Raw genomic sequence first — 17,719 nt, forward strand, 5'->3', positions numbered from 1 at the left:
ATTTTAAATTAACGTTATTTTCTGAGCCTAAAATTTTTTATTGGATAAGTATTTTAGTGGACACAGTACATTATTTACCATTTCAACTTCACGAAATCGACAAATTTTCAAGAATATATCGATTTCGTATACGAGTAGTTATATCTACTGTTCCAATCAGACATCAAAATTATATTACAATAAAATAAATTAATATTAAATATGATTGGCTAATAAATGATACTTTAATTTTACAGTAAATTAATCTAAACAAATTTATTACTTGTCGTCGAAATTACCTCCCACTAAATATAAAGAATTACGGTGTTATTACTTTTTTCGTCTAGATTATGTTATTAATAAATTGATAATTGCATAAGTAATTATAGTATATCACATATTAATACTTAAGTTAAAGTGTTAAACAATAATAATTATTATGAATAATAATAATATTATTATTATGAATACTAACATCTTAAATTATTTAAGATGTTAGGATTCATAAACAGGAATAAGATTAATTTTAAAAACATTAACTAATTTATAATATAAAAAAAAAATATTTGTCAAATTGAGATTCAACTTATTGTACTTTAAATTTTTATTATCAAAGGGTATACCTATCCGTTTATAAATAAATAAATAAATAAATATTTATATAGTAATATCATATAATATAATAGGTACCTAATACCTATTTATCAATATTATAATAATGTAATAATAATTATCATTCAAATTTTACATATTTTTTTTATTATTAATTATTATTTTTGATAACTATACTCAATAGTACGGTTAACTGTTAAGTATAGCTTTGGGGCTTTGCGGACCCCCCCCCCCATTGGCACCATAAATACTTATCTAAACATCTAATATATATTATATATATCTAATATATATATATATATATAATCAGTATCGGGGCCCCCTAATTAAATATGTTTGGAAAATTAGCTGGACCCCTCCATGAAAAATCCCTAAATATGCCACTGAGTAGCACAAATTACATATTTACATGTAAAATACTTAAGTCTATAGTCTATATTTCATAATGTTTATTACGGTACTATTATAGTAGAATATAAAATAAATTATTATAATTTATAATGTTTCATTATTACACAATATAAACGTCGAGTACGAATAAGTACGATTTTACGAATAGACTGGTTACCGAGACGCATCAGCGGATACAGACAATCCTTATATTAGTCTTAAAGGAGTATATTATTATAGGACTCTGTCGGTTGTGGCTTTACTTGGTGGTATGGACTATGGAGGGAACGGGGTCAGGCCGCGGGTCGACAGCCACTACTACTGCTGTAAAACACTTCCCGTCGACACCGCGTATTGCGCAACCGCCGCGCTACCAGACCGTCCCCGCCCCGACACCGCCGCCCAGATACTTCGCCCATACCGCTCGGCGGTGGCGGCGGCCGCGACCGTCCGACAGGTCGGTCTCTCTGGCCGCGACACCAATTGATAACCGCCACCCCCACCCCGCCCGCACCGCACCACAATCTCGTGCTTGCGCTCTCCACGATCACCCGTAGCCCATTCCCCACTTCACCCCACCCCCCAGTGAGTGCGTACGACTTACGTTTTCGGACCGTTTGTCGTCGGGCCCTCCGAAGACGCAGCCACCGACGTCGTCGCCGCTTCGGTTTACCGCAACACAGAACGGTAAAAAAAAATCTGTGATTTCCATCGATCGTTATTCGTTTTCGACTTGAGAGACTTGTTCGGGTGCGTAAGACCAAAACGCTCAATGACCTAGTTCATCAACCTTGGCACATCGACGCGTTATCTGTTTTCTTGTGTGTGTTTTCCTAAGCGCGCGCGCGCTCGTCCGGCCGTCCGCGCTCCCCCCCGTCCACTTCAAAACAATAATAATAATAAAAAAAATAATAATAATAATAATAATAGTAATAATAATAGTGATAATAATAATAATAATAGTAATAAATTGTTTCCACTTCATAATAATACCCACATACTATTCAATATTGAATTACATCTGTACGCGGCCGATAAGAACTCCGGGACATCACTACCCCTGTCTCCGGGGACCTCGTCCAAGCATCACTCAGCGGGCCGTCACTGTCATCTGGCTATCACAATCACTATTGGACGACCATGGACGGCACCGAACGAGGTAAGAAGTTTTGTGCTCATCTCAAAGTAGATACGTACTGTCTTAAGAATTCTAAGTCAAATTCTTTGGAAAGTGTGTACCCGATGATCTGTGTCAGGAGTCTTAGTGCTTGTGTATTTGCACACTACGTAAGCAATATTTTATAACCCTCAGACCTCAGTTATGCATTTCATAAGGAATGGGAGTTGGGTACAGTTTGTCACACATTTCCATGAGCGTTCCCTATAACTGTGATAACCATATTTAAATTGTAGAAATTCATCTGCTCAATCTCATTTAAGTATTATTTTTTTCATTTTCATTTTACACGGCATTGTCTATGTAGGTACCTAATGTTTACATTATTGTAAATTCATCCAACTTTTTATGCTTCCTTAAGCCATTAATTCAAACTATTATGGTAAATTCATTCAGGTTAATATGCTACCATTACGTAATTCTAACTATTATTCAAAGACTTAACGTATTTCCTCAGGTATTATTATGTTTTCATAAATGTTCAAATTGTATCTACTTATAATAGATAATAGAAATTTTTAATTTTTGCTTTTAAGCTTTGAATAAGTTGGTACCTAGGTGCATAATAACTATATAAAGACCATATTTTAATATTAATTTGTTGCCAAACTTAAATACAATGTCTTGTCAATTTATTATGTTTTTGTATATCTAGGTACCTATTTTAAAAGCATATAATATAACTATATAAGAAATAAGTACCTCATAACAACTATTATGATAAATGTTAACATTTAATTAGAATTATGATGTATTTAATTAAGTATATGACAAATAAAATTTAATATTGCTACAATAAGTCAATAGCCTATGTCCCAGTACACATAAACAAACATGATATTATGTAAATAGTAAATACTAAACAACTGATAACTGATAGGTATCATAATTGTTGTTCTTACCAGGCCAAATAATATTATTATCTCTAGTAGTTTGATGATAGTAAATATTTGGACACCTATAATAGGTGGTATAATAGTGGTATCTACCTTAATACAAATAGGCGCAGTGTCGGTGTGACGCACTGTTCACTCTGTTACTAGGTGAATGATGGGAGCATTGAATATTTTCAATATTGGGGGCACATAGCTAAATTAGAATTTATATATTGAAATAATTTATGAGTTGTGACTCAGACATTAACAAATAATTTTTGATTTTTTGAACTAATCAAAAAATTTGATTTATTCAACACATTGTGCATAGCATTCAAATACGCTCTTATACTCAAATAAGTATGAATTGTCAAAACTTAAAATTTATAATTTATTTAATTAATGTTATTTATATTTATTGAATTTTGTATTCACAATAAGGTATATTATTTTTATTTTATGTGTAGATACAACAAAAAAAAAGTATGTAAAACATTGTTGATTTTAAAATTTTATAATAATAAATTATTTTTAACTTAAAATAAAATAGTTTTATTGATAGGCAAGTTAATTTCAGGGACTCAATCATGAACCAGACTGACACTGCAACACTGTTTAGGACATAGGTAGTTGGAATTTATTTAATATTTTATACAAGAAACTAATAATTGTCATTGGATCAGATTTTAGATATTTACGCAGATAATATTAAAACATGTAGTTAAAGTTTGTGTATTATGTTACATAGGTACCAAAACATTATAGATGGTTAAAATAAATATACCTATACAGGGTATAACAGATAGAACTGACTATTGGAATAACTTTTGTTTTAATCAATATTTAAAATTTTTTTTTTTTTTTGATATATTATTTATAGCCACTTGTGCTATATGTGTAATAAAAAAAATTATATTTACTTTTTAATACCGAAAATTTTAAATTTTAAATTTGATTTAAAATTTTTTGAATAAATTCTAAATAGCTAATTTGTGAATCTGATCATAAGAACTATTTAGATGGTAAAAACATTTATCTAAATCAAGTAGCTTATTTTTTAGAATTTTTTTAAATATCAGTATTTTTTTGATTAAATTAAATTGGAACGCTATAACTTTTTTTAAAATATTATTTTTGGAAATTGGCTAACATGGGTATATTTCTAAAACTATTTACTAATCCTATAATTTTATCAATTTTTGTCATAAGTTTAAGTAGCATAACATTTTTTTTTTTTTTTTTTGGTCAGTTCTTTCTGTTACACTGTATAATTATTAAATAAACTAGAAAATAAACAATAAATATATAAGTATAGGTAGTAGGTAGGTACCTACCTAAATTTATAAAAATAATTAACAATTTTGTTTTATAATTATACCTAAGTGCCTATGTAACAAGAAGTCGAGCAAAAAGGGCAAGTCTTGTAACTTTTAGAAAGCAGATTTTTCTGTTTTTAAAAACAGTGGTCCAAAATCTATATTGTTTTTAATATAAAATAGTTTTCAGTCCACTATTTTTTTCAAATTGTAACGGTTACCAAGTGCCAAGATAAAGTGGATAGGTTATAATAATGTATACTTGATAATTATTAATTAACAATGTATTATAGTAGGTATTTAAAAGTATCTTTATACTTTAATGAATAACTGCTTTTTTTAAAATTGAAACTGATGTTGCATTTACTATTGTTTGGTTTAAAACTATAATTTAGTTATTAATTGATTTGATACATAAATTGTAGTTGTTTCGTACAATTACCTTATGGCAGCTTCGAACATAAGGACATTAATAAGTCATTAATACTTAAAACTTATATAACCTTTATTTTACAAAAGCACATGTACAACCTGTGACATTACTACAAGAAGTACCTAATACATAGAGAATATTTAAACTTTTATGGTTAAGGCTATGGCAGTGTAAACACTACCAACACCTCCCTTTTTATAATATTTCCTTACATTTTTTTTTAAACTTTTTTTTTGAACAAGAAACACATTCTTTTACTTATAATAGGGATAAGTGAACTAATGAGCAGGTTCTAATTTATTTTATAATCATTAAGATAGGTGGGTACTTTTCATGACTTCTGAGGGCTTGATTTAATTTTTTGATGAATAATTTTTGTATTTGTATCAGAGAGATGATTTATGAGTTTCACTTTCTTTAAGTGATACAAGCTTCTCCTATATTCCACTCCTTTGCCATCTTTTACCTAGTAGGATCGAGGGGTGCCTGCCTTTTCAACTATAAATCCTCTAGACCACACACTCCTTTTCTTTCCTTGAAATAGGAATTGTTTGTATATGATTGGTTCTCCTACTTCATATTCAATATTGCTCATTGCTCTCATATTATTGTACCATTGTGCTTGTTTTTCAAGATTGTTAACATCTACTTGTTTAATATTGTTGTATCGTTGTAGGTTTTAATGTCTCCTTACTTATTGGCAGTCTTGAACGTAAGACTCTGCTCATTAACAACTGTGATGGGCTGGCTTTTAACCCTGCAACCCAAGAGTTTCTGTAATCTAATAATCATAAATTCAATTCACCCTTAGATTCTACATTTTTTATTCATTAATTTTGTTATTCTTGTCCCCTTTTCCGCAAGGCCATAAGATTTTGAGTGGTTTGGGCTTGTGGTGGCAACATCAAAAGACCACTTTTTCCCAAAATCCTTAAATTCAGCACTATTAAACGGATTGTTATCAGCTATTATTGCTTGAGGGATACCGAACCTTGCAAATATTGGTTTAAGTGGTTCAATTATTGTAAGAGAGTTTTTGTTTGGTATTAATAAAACTTCTAGCCACCTCGACATGTAGTCTAATAGAATGAGATAAAATTTATTATTGACTTCGGCAATATCTAATGCAATTTTATTGAACGCAATATTAGGCATTTCATGTCTCAAAAGTGGTTGTTCAATGTTAGATCTCTTAAATTTTTCACAAACTTGGCAGTTACTTATCTCATTTTCAATGTAATTTTATAACTTTGGCCAATAAATGATCTCTCTAGCTACAGATCTTGTTTTTTCTTGACCTAAATGCGATTCATGTAATGCCTTTATGAGGGTTTTTCTTAATGACTTGGGAATTATTATTTTATTATTGAAGTAGATTAATTCATCCTCTCCTTTGGACAGATAATCTTTTATTTTATTATATTGCTTTATTTGTGGATTAAGTTTATTTATATTATGGGTCCATCCAATTTTAATAAACAACACGAGTTGTTTTAAAATTTATTCTTTAAATGCGTATTCTGTGGCGGAAAACGCAAGTCGACCGGCGTTTTTTATTACGCCCGTTGTGTATAGCTGCTCCGATTTAAACCAATGTGTTTTTAATTCGACGGAAAACGCGGCGGAATACGCCGTGTATAGCCCCGGCCTAAGTGTAGTTTCTTTAATTAATTCATTTAGCTCCTGATTACCAACAAAATATTTTTTTACTGAAAGGACTAGGTATGTCTGTCATAATTGGGTGCTCCTCTATTTTGTCAGGTAAATGAAATCTTGAGAGTAGATCTGCAATAAATATTTTAGGGCCAGGGACGTAGTCAAGTGTGATATTATATTTTAATAGTCTAAGCAACATCTGTTGTAACCTTGCTAGCACTTTATTTAAATCTTTTTTAAATTATTCCTAACAACGGTTTATGGTCTGTCTGGACTGTTATCTATCTTCCATGACTGAAATGATGTAATTTCTCACAGCCAAAAACAATACCCTAGTAACTCCTTTTTTATCTGGAAGTACCTCTTTTCACATTCTATTAACGCTCTGGAATTAAATGTAACTGGTTGGTTTGTTTGCAAGAGATAAGCACCTAAGCCATGACTCGAAGCATCACATTGTATGACTATATCTAATTTACTGTCAAACACCTTTAAGATAGGGGCTTGTTGCATTCTGTTTCATTCTTAATTAAATTTTATAAAGGCACTGTTAGCTATAAGTAATTAATTAGGGATGAATTTACTTAGGTAGCTTAACATACCTAAGACTTTCAGTAACTCTTTTTTATTTGATGGATTAGCAAGCTCAAGAATATATCTGACATGATCTAGATCTAAACTTATTCCTTTTTCTGAGAAGATCATACCAAGAAACTTAACCTCAGGGATTTTCAATTGCAGTTTTTTAATATTAAATTTATTTTTTTTCTCTTGTTTGTTCAATTACCAAATTTAGTGACTTTTCATTTCTGTCTCTGACTCAGTATATATTATCAAGTAATCAAAGTAGATTTTTAGGTTTAGTATACCACTAAATGTCTCTTTATTATATTTCTGAAAAAAATCTGGGGCAGAGCTTAATCCAAATGGAAACCTGTTGAATTTCCTCCTCCCAAAAGGTGTTTAAAATGTACAAATATTACTTGATTCATTGTCTAATTCCATGTGCCAAAGCCCATCTTTCAGATCAAGCACAGAGAACCATTTTTTTACCAGCAAAGTTGGGTATTATTTCTTCTGAGATGGGTAGTAGAAAATGTTCCCTTTTTATTACCTTATTTAATTCCAGTCGTTCAAGACATATTTGTATATCTCCACCTGACTTTTCAACTATGGTGATGTTATGGACCCAGTCTGTTGGGTGATCTACCTTAGAAACTGTCCCTTGGTTTTTTAAATTCATTAATTTCTCTTTCAATTTGTCTTTAATTGTTATAGGTAACCTTCTACCTGCCTTAATTACTAGGATAGCGTTCTCTTTAATTTGAATGCTAAACTTTTTATCAAATTTACCAATACCGTTAAACAAATCTTTATTATTTGTAATGAATTCATCTTTGGAGGTTATTCTTTTTTGTGCTAAATTATTTAATAACTACCTTTTTTATTAGATTAAGTTTTATACAATCATCTAACCCAAGTATGGGGCTGGAACTATTAGCTACCACAAAAAACTCTAGCATAAAACAGTTATTATTATGTTCACATTTAAGTTTTACAATTCCTTTGGATTTAATTTTAAATTCTCTATAAGTCTCAATTATCTATTTGGATTCAACAATTGCAACTTTTTCACTCTTAATTTTATTAAGAACCTCTGAAATTAGATTAACATCCGCTCCAGTATCTAGCTTAATATTAACAAGATCATTATTCATTTTTATCTTATGCCACCATGCTTTATTCACACTATGAACTTTGGTTAATGTCTCTATTTTAAATGCTCCACTAAAATCTTCAGTATTATTAACATTGGACTCCCTTATTTGTTGCACATTCTTATTATTTCTGCACCCTATTGCATAATGATTTAAGCCCTTACAAATATTACAAGTTTTACTGAATGCTGGACAATTTCTAGGACCATGCTCATTATTACTTTTTTACACTTATAAATTGTATTTATACTACCTTTACCTTTTTCATTGATGTGAACATTACTCGACTCTTGTTTAGATGGCTTACGGTGTTCTTGTCTTTTTGAGAATTTTGTCTATATCTGTGGCTTCTTTACTTCCTCTTGTATGGCCAGGGCATTACTCTTGTCTTCAATTTCTTGGTGTTGAATTTTTGCAATTTCTGTTACTCTGCATAGATCTGTTGCCTTCTTGAGTATTAAATTACTTTCTCTCATTAATCTTTCTTGCATTGGGCCATTACCAATTCCCATTACCAGTGGCGCCGAACACGGGGTACAGGTCGAGCAGTAGCCCGACCAATTTTTTTGGGTGGTGGGTGGTGGTTGCCGTGGACTGTGGTGTATGGGTACCTACTAAGTACTAAGTGGTATGATAATTTTGGAAACACGCCACAGGGGAACACATCAGTCTAGTCTAGTTCCACTGTCAACAGCAGATCAATCATTTAAAGATACATTTTAATTGATCTTAGATTTAATAATCATTCAAATAAATAAATTTAAAAAAAAATAGGTAATTTGAAAACGATGAAATATTTGGCTTTTGCTTTCTATTGACATACTCAATTCAATTAAGTGGTGGGAAAGTGAATATTGTTTGTTCATTAAAGAGATCAAAATTTAAGTTCGGGGTAGTTTTAAAATGCGTAAGGGAATATAGTGGGTCATTCTAATGTAAGGAGTTAAATTTGAATTAGATTAGGTGCGGATTGCGGATAGGCTGCATCCCCCACACCCAAAGGCCTTAGCTGGTACATAAAATATTTCAAATTTTGCCTTAATTTTCAGTTTATTAGATAAAATAAAGATATGTTATAGAAGAGCAATACTATACTTAAAACGTTATATTATATTGCTTATTGACATTTAGGAGTGATTGATAATCGTACATTTTTTAATCTAGCCACCCACTCTTTTCATTTCTAGCGCCTGAATTCAATGATATAATATCATTGTATAGTGTACACCAAAATTAATTCTGAGTGGAGGCGATCTGCCGGTCAGCCTATATTATAATACCTAATATGATTTAATAATATAAAATTTCAACAAAATAACAATGATCGTAATTCTTAATTTAAATATCTAATTTCATCTAAAATTATACTTAAAATAGCACTAAAAATGTATGATTCAAATGCTCATCCAAAATTAGTTTTATTTTGCGGTATACCCTACTTTTTTTTTTTTTGTTAGAAGGTAGGAACATGAAGTGTTATTAGTGAATAGCTTCTTCATCAAGCCAACCATGACCAATGATCTACAATTGTATTATCCCTCCATTGTGCTTATTGTAATTATTTTTATATAGATTGATATTTATACAAATAAAACAAATATGACAAAAAAAAAAGAAGGTAGGAAGTTTATGAAGAATCTTGTATCAAATCTTAGGTATAAATATAAAAAAATGAATATGTCCGTTAACAGCTCAAAACAAGTTTGAAATATTTTGAAAATTGTGTAATGTATACAAAATACTATTATAAACTTTCAGTGAAAATGTCATTTATATACCTACAGTTATTTGTTTTAAAGTTACACCAAAAACCAAAATCAATTTTGTTGAAAACCAATTTTACGTAAAAATTCATATTTTTCCTTAATTTTTATTTTGTTTATCCCTGCGCTTTTGGGAATTTTAAATTTTTAACTCCTGAATGTACCAACTAGATTTACCTTCCCAAGGTACAAGATACTGTTAAAGAAAATTAAAGCAGTTGTACTGCCCTAAACAGTAAAGACAGACCAAAAAAAAATAAAAAAACCACACAGCATTGTAGTCATCGCTTCGGTCAGAATCTAAAATTTGTTTGAATTTCTAACTCAAAATAATTTGCAAGTTTTCGTAATTTTGACAAATGTTGTTGAAATTCTTAATTCAGACGCTCATAAAAAAATATTGAGGATTTACGCTTAACTTGTGTTTTGACACGAGAGTTTTGACATAGAGAACATTTTTTTATTGACAGTAACTAAAAAAAGTGATCAAAATCAAAATTTTCTTATGCATTTTAATTATTGATATAGCTAAAAAAAGTCGAAATATTTCGAAAATTGAATATTATGATTTGAAAATGGTAATATAAACATTTAGTGATTATTTAAATTATCTGCGGTAGTTAATCTTTTATATAACATAGTATACTATAGAATATAGCATAAATATATCGTCCCCGTTCATGCAAAACACACCAAGTCCAAAAACATGAATCAGCTTTTAAAATTTTTTCAAACTTTAAATGTATACCATATGTAACCAAATTTTTTTCTTTCTTTTTTTAATTGAGTTTCCCTTAAAGGAAGTAGCTGTTAATGAGTAGTTGTAAATAATATGACACTGTGAAATTTATAGCTCTTATTATTGTTAAAATACAAATTTCTAAGTTGATTTTTGGACTTAGTGTACAATGCATGAACGGGGACGATATGTAGATTGTAGATACTCGACATTTTCAACAAATACCTATTTATATTAGCTTTCTCTATATTATATGGTGTAATTAAAACAAAATATTTTGATTCTATTTGAATTATTTATAGACATTTTCAATTTTCAATTTTTTTAGCTTAAAATTATAATACAAAGTTCTTCATAAGTTGTTATAATAACAATTAAAAAATATTGAAGCTATATTGGAGTTCAAATTTTAACAAAATTCATTAAAATCACGAACATTTGCAAATTATTTGTACGTAAAATCTACAGACTTCATACAAATTCAGACTTAGGGAGGTGTGGGGGGCTTTGCCCCCCACACGTCTGCTTGATTTTTTTTAGGGGTAGTGGTGCCTTAAATTTTTTTACCTAGTCTGCCCGAGTATTTTTAAACTAGTTCGGTGCCACTACCCATTACTACACAGTCTCTGACAATTTCGTCCAAATTCGCAAATTCACACGAAGGAGCAAGACTCTTAAGTTTTGTTAAAAATTGATCAACGTTTTTGGATGCATTTGTAAAACTTAATGCGCTCATAGATTATATTTTTCTGTGGCTCACAATAAACTTTGAATTTTTGAACCACTATGTCATATTTTTCAACATTGTCACAATCAAGAAATGAAAATGTGTTGTATATGCGCAGTCCTTCCTCACCAATGCAATTTAATAGCATTGCAATTTTTACCTTCTGTCTTAGGTTTTCCTTTTGTGTTGCTAGCATGTATATGGTAAATTTTTGATACCATAATTTCCAGTTTTGGACTATATTTCCACTAAAGCTCATTGTACTTGGCACAGAAAATTGTCCACTAGTGCCTGCAATTTTCAGATTATCTGGTTAGCTAATACTGACGTGTAGTTTCATATGTTTCTTATGATTACTATTTACTATTAATTATGGTTTTACACCTGACACCATGTTTCGTACAATTACCGTGTGGCAGCTTCGGACATAAGGACATTAACAAGTCATTAATACTTAAAACTTATGTAACTTTTATTTTACAAAAACAGATGCATGATCTGCGACATTACAACAAAAAGTAATACATAGGGAATATTAAAACTTTTATGGTTAGGGCTACAGCAGTGTAGCCACTCCAAACAGTAAGTTCATAATAATATAGTAGATTGTAGATACTTGAGAAATTATTGAACAATCTCATTATATTATATTCAACAATGATAATATTTAAGTATTTGAATTATAGTGCTACTTTAATATAACTACTTAATAAAATAAACTAGTACAACATTTAAAAATCTATTAATCACATAGACGATATGCATATATACAGGTCAGGCTAGTCAGGCCATGGCCTGACCTAATACTGACTGGATAATATACTGATTAATAGAATTTAAAATTAAAATTAAAAACTTATTTTGTAATTAGAATTTTATATTTATCATTGGGTCTGTCTTAATAAAATTGCCTAGTTTCACTTATGCATATATGTAGGTGATTTATTTAATCGTTTTTATTTCTAAATAATAGTAATATGGGGTATTACTATTTAGTAATTAAGTGCTGTTTAAATTTTAAACTAATTTGAAATTCCTATAATGTGTACTATTTATATTAATTATGGTACCTGACACACATTTCATATTGATAGAAATCCGTTTCACATTTGTAAGAATTTTGTTAAATATGGTTTGTGTTATTAATCATAATTATTTATTACCTATTAGCATTTAGAGTACACTGTACATATTGTTCAAACTGCTCTATTCATCATAAAATGTATTTAAACAATGTCATTGTTAACTTAACTCTAAGTTAAGAATTTATAAGTATGTACATGTTACAGGTAATATTTTAAATTATAATTAAACACATCACTAATAATAATAATATTACTTACATAAATATTAATTAATTTAATAAGAAAACTCAACTCAAATAAAATTAATACCTAATGCTAATTCTTGAATATAAATACTTCTATACTAGGGAGTCTAAATATAACTTTATGGTTTGACAAAATTAGTCACCGGCTTACTCAGACTTCAGAGTGTTAAGGTAAGACACTCATGCACATCAGTCACCTATTTATTATAAAAACTATTATATTATATAGGTTTCTCATAATAATAGACAGTTATTTACATAATATTATGTGTGTATTGTAACAATACAAAATATATTATATTTGTTGTCCATTGACAGCCGCGTCAATCTCTTTGATCTTTATTGATAATAAAATTGTATCACTTTTATTAACTATTAAAATGAGTAGTGAGACATGAGTAGGGGACATGAGAATAGGCATCTTAGATTATATAATTAATAATAATTATTAATTAGTCAATATATCACTGTACTAGATTTTTAGTGAAATATATTAATATTATAGTACCTACATTATCATCGTTTTGTATTTATATAAAATGGTTGCTATTTATAATATAACCGGATTTAGACTACACATTTTATACTCAAATTAGCGAATTTTCGTTCACTAATTTCAATAGGGTGCTGTCAGTTTTGATATCAGAGTGAATTGAATTATTTTCAAACTTTTAAGAGGACGTCACACCCGTATGTGTTGTATCCGTCTTACACACGTACCGCAAAACGTGTTTACGCAGTCTGAGTAGAAATCGCTTAATTTTGATGTTAGAATAAAAACACATATTACAAAATTAAAATTTAAAAGATGACAATATTTTAGAAGGCAAGACGTTGAGTTTTTATGAAAAAAATTAAAAAATTGAAAAGTTAAAGGTATTTTAAAAATGTTGAAATTTGTTCTATTTCCAAACGAAATAATGAACGTTATATTGGGTATAATGAAAAAAAACGCAACGACTTGCCCTCAGAAATATTGTCACAATTCAATTTTATAATAGGTATTTTAAATTTTTACTTTAGAACCATAACTGAGCGATTTATACTCAGACTGCGTAAACGCGTTTTGTCCATTTCGTACTTGTGTAAGACGGAGACAACACATGCGGGTGTGACGTTCTCTTAAGTAACAACATTATCTGTGTTCTCTCGTTGGTTTTTTACGATACTTTAATTTTTAAGTGAATTATTAGCATTTTCAAATATTATTGTTTTACATAGATACTCATAATTTACTTAAAAATTAAAATATTTTTCAACGAGAGAACTCAGATAATGATGTTACGTAAAAGTTTGATAATAGGTCAATTCACTCTAATATCAAAACTTACAGAACGCTATTGAAACAGGTGAACGAATATTTGGCATGTCATCCGTGTATAAAACGGAGGCACCATATGCGGGTGCAACGTCCTCTTAAGCAGTAAAACAAATAATTGAAAATAATTATTATTTAATAACATTGGTATTTAGTTTGAGCCTCGGTTTGAACGTATTGAATTAATTTAAAGCTTAATAGTGATCATTAATGTACAATTAGCAGGGTTGGCCTTAGACAAGGCCAGCGAAGCCCCTGCCCGAGGCTCGTGCATTTGTATGATATTTTGGACCTAGTTTTATAAAAAATTGTGTGCTATAATTTTAATATAAAAATTACAATTGAAGTACCTACTGACTACTGGTCATCAAATTATTATTAATTATTATATTATCATAGCTCATAACTCAATATATAAATTCAATATATTGTAATTAATTAAGTATATGATTAATTATATTTCCTTAAATTAGAAAGTGTAGAAAATATAGGTATTATGCAAGTAAAAACAAATCAAAATTAAGTTTTTTACTATTAAAAGAAAATTTACATTCCATGTTGGAATACACAATACGCTACAAAAATAATTACTAGAATAAAAGCATAGATAGGTACTTAAAGTCAGATGTAATACAACAATTATAATATTCTATTCTAGTGGTATCCTAGACTGTTATCTTGAGGGGGGGGGTATAACTGTATAAGTAAATAATATTATATATTATATATTATAATATATTATTATATAGATATAATTGTTTAAATTTTGGAATAAAAAAAAAGATCATAACTCATAAGGGGTCTGCGAATACCTATTTTGACATCGCCCATTCAACAGTTTCTTGTCGTCACTATAATTCTTCCATCCTGTCAATGGCGGGAGTGGACGTCTGCAATCTGTATATTATACCTATGCTGCAGTTGTTGTTTAGGTATATATGATTATTAATGCACTAAGCTTTCGTGCGGTTAATGAACGTGATAGTATGTTTTGTCCTTGAACTTAAAGATTTTAAATTGTTTACGTAAAATTAACAACACAAACGTTTATATATATATTATATATTATATGGTAATATTTGTATTTTATAATGTGTAATTTCTAAGGAAAACAATATAAGAAATCTATTCCGACGACAAATTTGCATCTTATTAATAGCGTTTGGATATTTTAATCATTGACACGTAAATTATATTATAATGTGTTTACAATATATACATGACGTATGATGTATATATACAGTAAACACCTCCCAATAACTATGACGTGATTATTATAGGTATGGTACGAACGATAAAACGTTTACAATTCGTGCAGGCATATAATGTTTAATCGGAGATGGGCAAAATAGAAAACATAAAAAAGTACATTTAGTAAACTAATGCTGGGTTGCATAAACAATTTATTAAATTTATGGTTCACTAAAAATTTAATGGAACAATCACGGGCCACTAAATCTTGTTTAAGGGACCATTAGCTCACTATTGATTCATTAAATGTTTTGTGCAATCCGGCATACGTATTTAAAATGAACCATGTAAAATAGATGAGTTCGATACACTAATTGAAATAGTAAGTACTAAATGACATCTAAATGTTTTTTATACTATACGATATATATATATAGTTACTTATAAAATTCAAAGTAGGTAGTTAGCTACACTTTGTCTGATTTAGGTTTACCTAATGGCATACAATCAGATTCAAAATTTTGAAGGTAAATACTAAATGTAGTACTTAAAAATTATTTTGTTGTCGAATTCAATTGAATAATATTACTACTACTGGAGGAACTAATTTTTGATTCATCTATATTATATATAAACTATAATAATCGTCAAACATTCGTAACATTACCATTATAGTATACCAGTATCAGACAGTTGAATTATTTAGCATTAAAAACGAATATATTATCACCTGAACAAATATTAATATTACTTTGGTAGGTGTACCTTTTTTATGTAAATTTGTTTTATATTTTGAAAAACTATTCAGTTTATGTGCATTACGTTGATGATAAAATAACCTATTTTAAACGGTTTGTTTGAAGTAGACAGTAATTAATATTATACTGTAATTATAAGATAGGTACAGGACAACTATACTAAACGGTACTATTTATACTATTTTTTTAAATTTTAACACGTATTTAAAACGCGCCCAATTCCGCGTGTATAATATAATTATTATGAGAATAAAACAATATTTTCGATCGACTGTTCGATCCGACGAGAACTATAATAATATACTAAATTAACATTATTTTAGTAGGCGCGCGCGATGTATACCGATTACTACTATAATAATATATAGGTAGTCGGCTACTTAGGTAAGCACCGGACGTGTAACCGTCGTCGAAGGGTTACGGGATCGTCGGTGGGGATAAAGGTGATACACGTATCGAAAGATCTGGCGATTACGGAGGATGTAGCTGGTGTATCGTATATTATGCAATATATTATTATAATTTATAGGTATAATCGTTAGGAATATTATTTAGGCAACATTGTGCATCTCTGCCCGCGGACGGTACACAACAAGTAGTAATAACGTTTCTCGTCGGTGTGGTCAGACGAATGGTGGGGCGCGGCGGCGAGGTTTCGTGGCGCGCGCCGACCGAGCAGCGTGTTTATTTGGTTGCCGTCCGTTGCGGCGCGTACCTACAATATATTCGTTGCGGGGCCGTGCTCGGCGCTGTTGCTGTTGCCGTCGCTGCTATTGCCGCCGATCGCTCCGGCGTTGTGCCTCTCGCGCCAAAACTGTGTCACTGGGTGGGCAGAGGTACCACATCGCTGTATAGTTATATCGGCGTGCGTCGGCCGGCTCGCGGGATCAGTGGGTCGTCCGCGGTGGTCCGGGGAACAGGCGCAGCACTAACCTAACCGGCCTATAGAGCGTTCGGCGATTTTGTCGTCCGCGCGTGTATCGCAGTCGCAAATTATATTTTCCGTCGATTCCAAATATTATTGTCGCGTCGTTCGCGCGTGAGTCTCCGTCGTTAGCCGTGTTCCGGCCAACACCGGGACCGGGTCGAGTACTTGAACATGTTCAAGAAAGAAAAACCCATGATGTCCGTGTCGGCCATCATACAGAGCAGGGCGGCGCATCACCACTGGGGCAGAGGTAAAACATAGGAAACGCGGCCGCGGCGTCGCCTTACACTATTGTATTATAATTTTATTATTAGGTAAATTTAGAAATGCGTTCGTTCAATCAGGTATAATTTCCCCTTAAAACAAACACCGAACTATTTAAAATAAAAGACATATTTTTTTTTTGTGATATCGGTTCAAAATGCTTGTAAATGTGTAACCCTCGTTTTTATATATTCTTCCCCTATTTCATATTACCACAAATTATATCCTTAATTATATAATTATTAATTCTATAAAATATCATTTATTCCTAACTAGTAACATTTACGTTATTTACAAAAAAAACTATCTGAAATTTTGTACCGACAAGTTAAAATATTTATATACCGGTATATATATACCTACCGATATCAACTAAAGGAGATTTCGCGGGTATTATTATTGGTGTGTTCCGGATTAAACGAACGAATTTATAGAATATATTTCGCGCAATATAGTTGTATAACGGTCGAACGTGGAGCCCCCCTTGTCGGTTTAAAGTGGGTAAAAAGACCTATGTATTTATTTATCGCCACATGTGTGTGCGA

At 30.5% G+C, this 17,719-nt stretch overlaps 1 protein-coding gene across 3 annotated transcripts in view; it reads left to right on the top strand.

Moving 5' to 3' along the window:
- Positions 1-1,514: 1,514 nt before the first annotated feature.
- Positions 1,515-17,719, top strand: part of Usp (ultraspiracle) — a 39,709-nt gene continuing 23,504 nt past the window's right edge. The window contains exon 1 of one of the 3 annotated variants that reach the window (XM_008188779.3): positions 1,515-2,140. In XM_008188779.3, coding sequence (XP_008187001.1) covers positions 2,122-2,140 — 19 coding nt within the window. In that variant the 5' untranslated portion in view covers positions 1,515-2,121. 3 annotated transcript variants of the gene reach the window in all.

This window comes from Acyrthosiphon pisum, chromosome X, assembly GCF_005508785.2.
Source record: "Acyrthosiphon pisum isolate AL4f chromosome X, pea_aphid_22Mar2018_4r6ur, whole genome shotgun sequence".
Taxonomy (NCBI): domain Eukaryota; kingdom Metazoa; phylum Arthropoda; class Insecta; order Hemiptera; family Aphididae; genus Acyrthosiphon; species Acyrthosiphon pisum.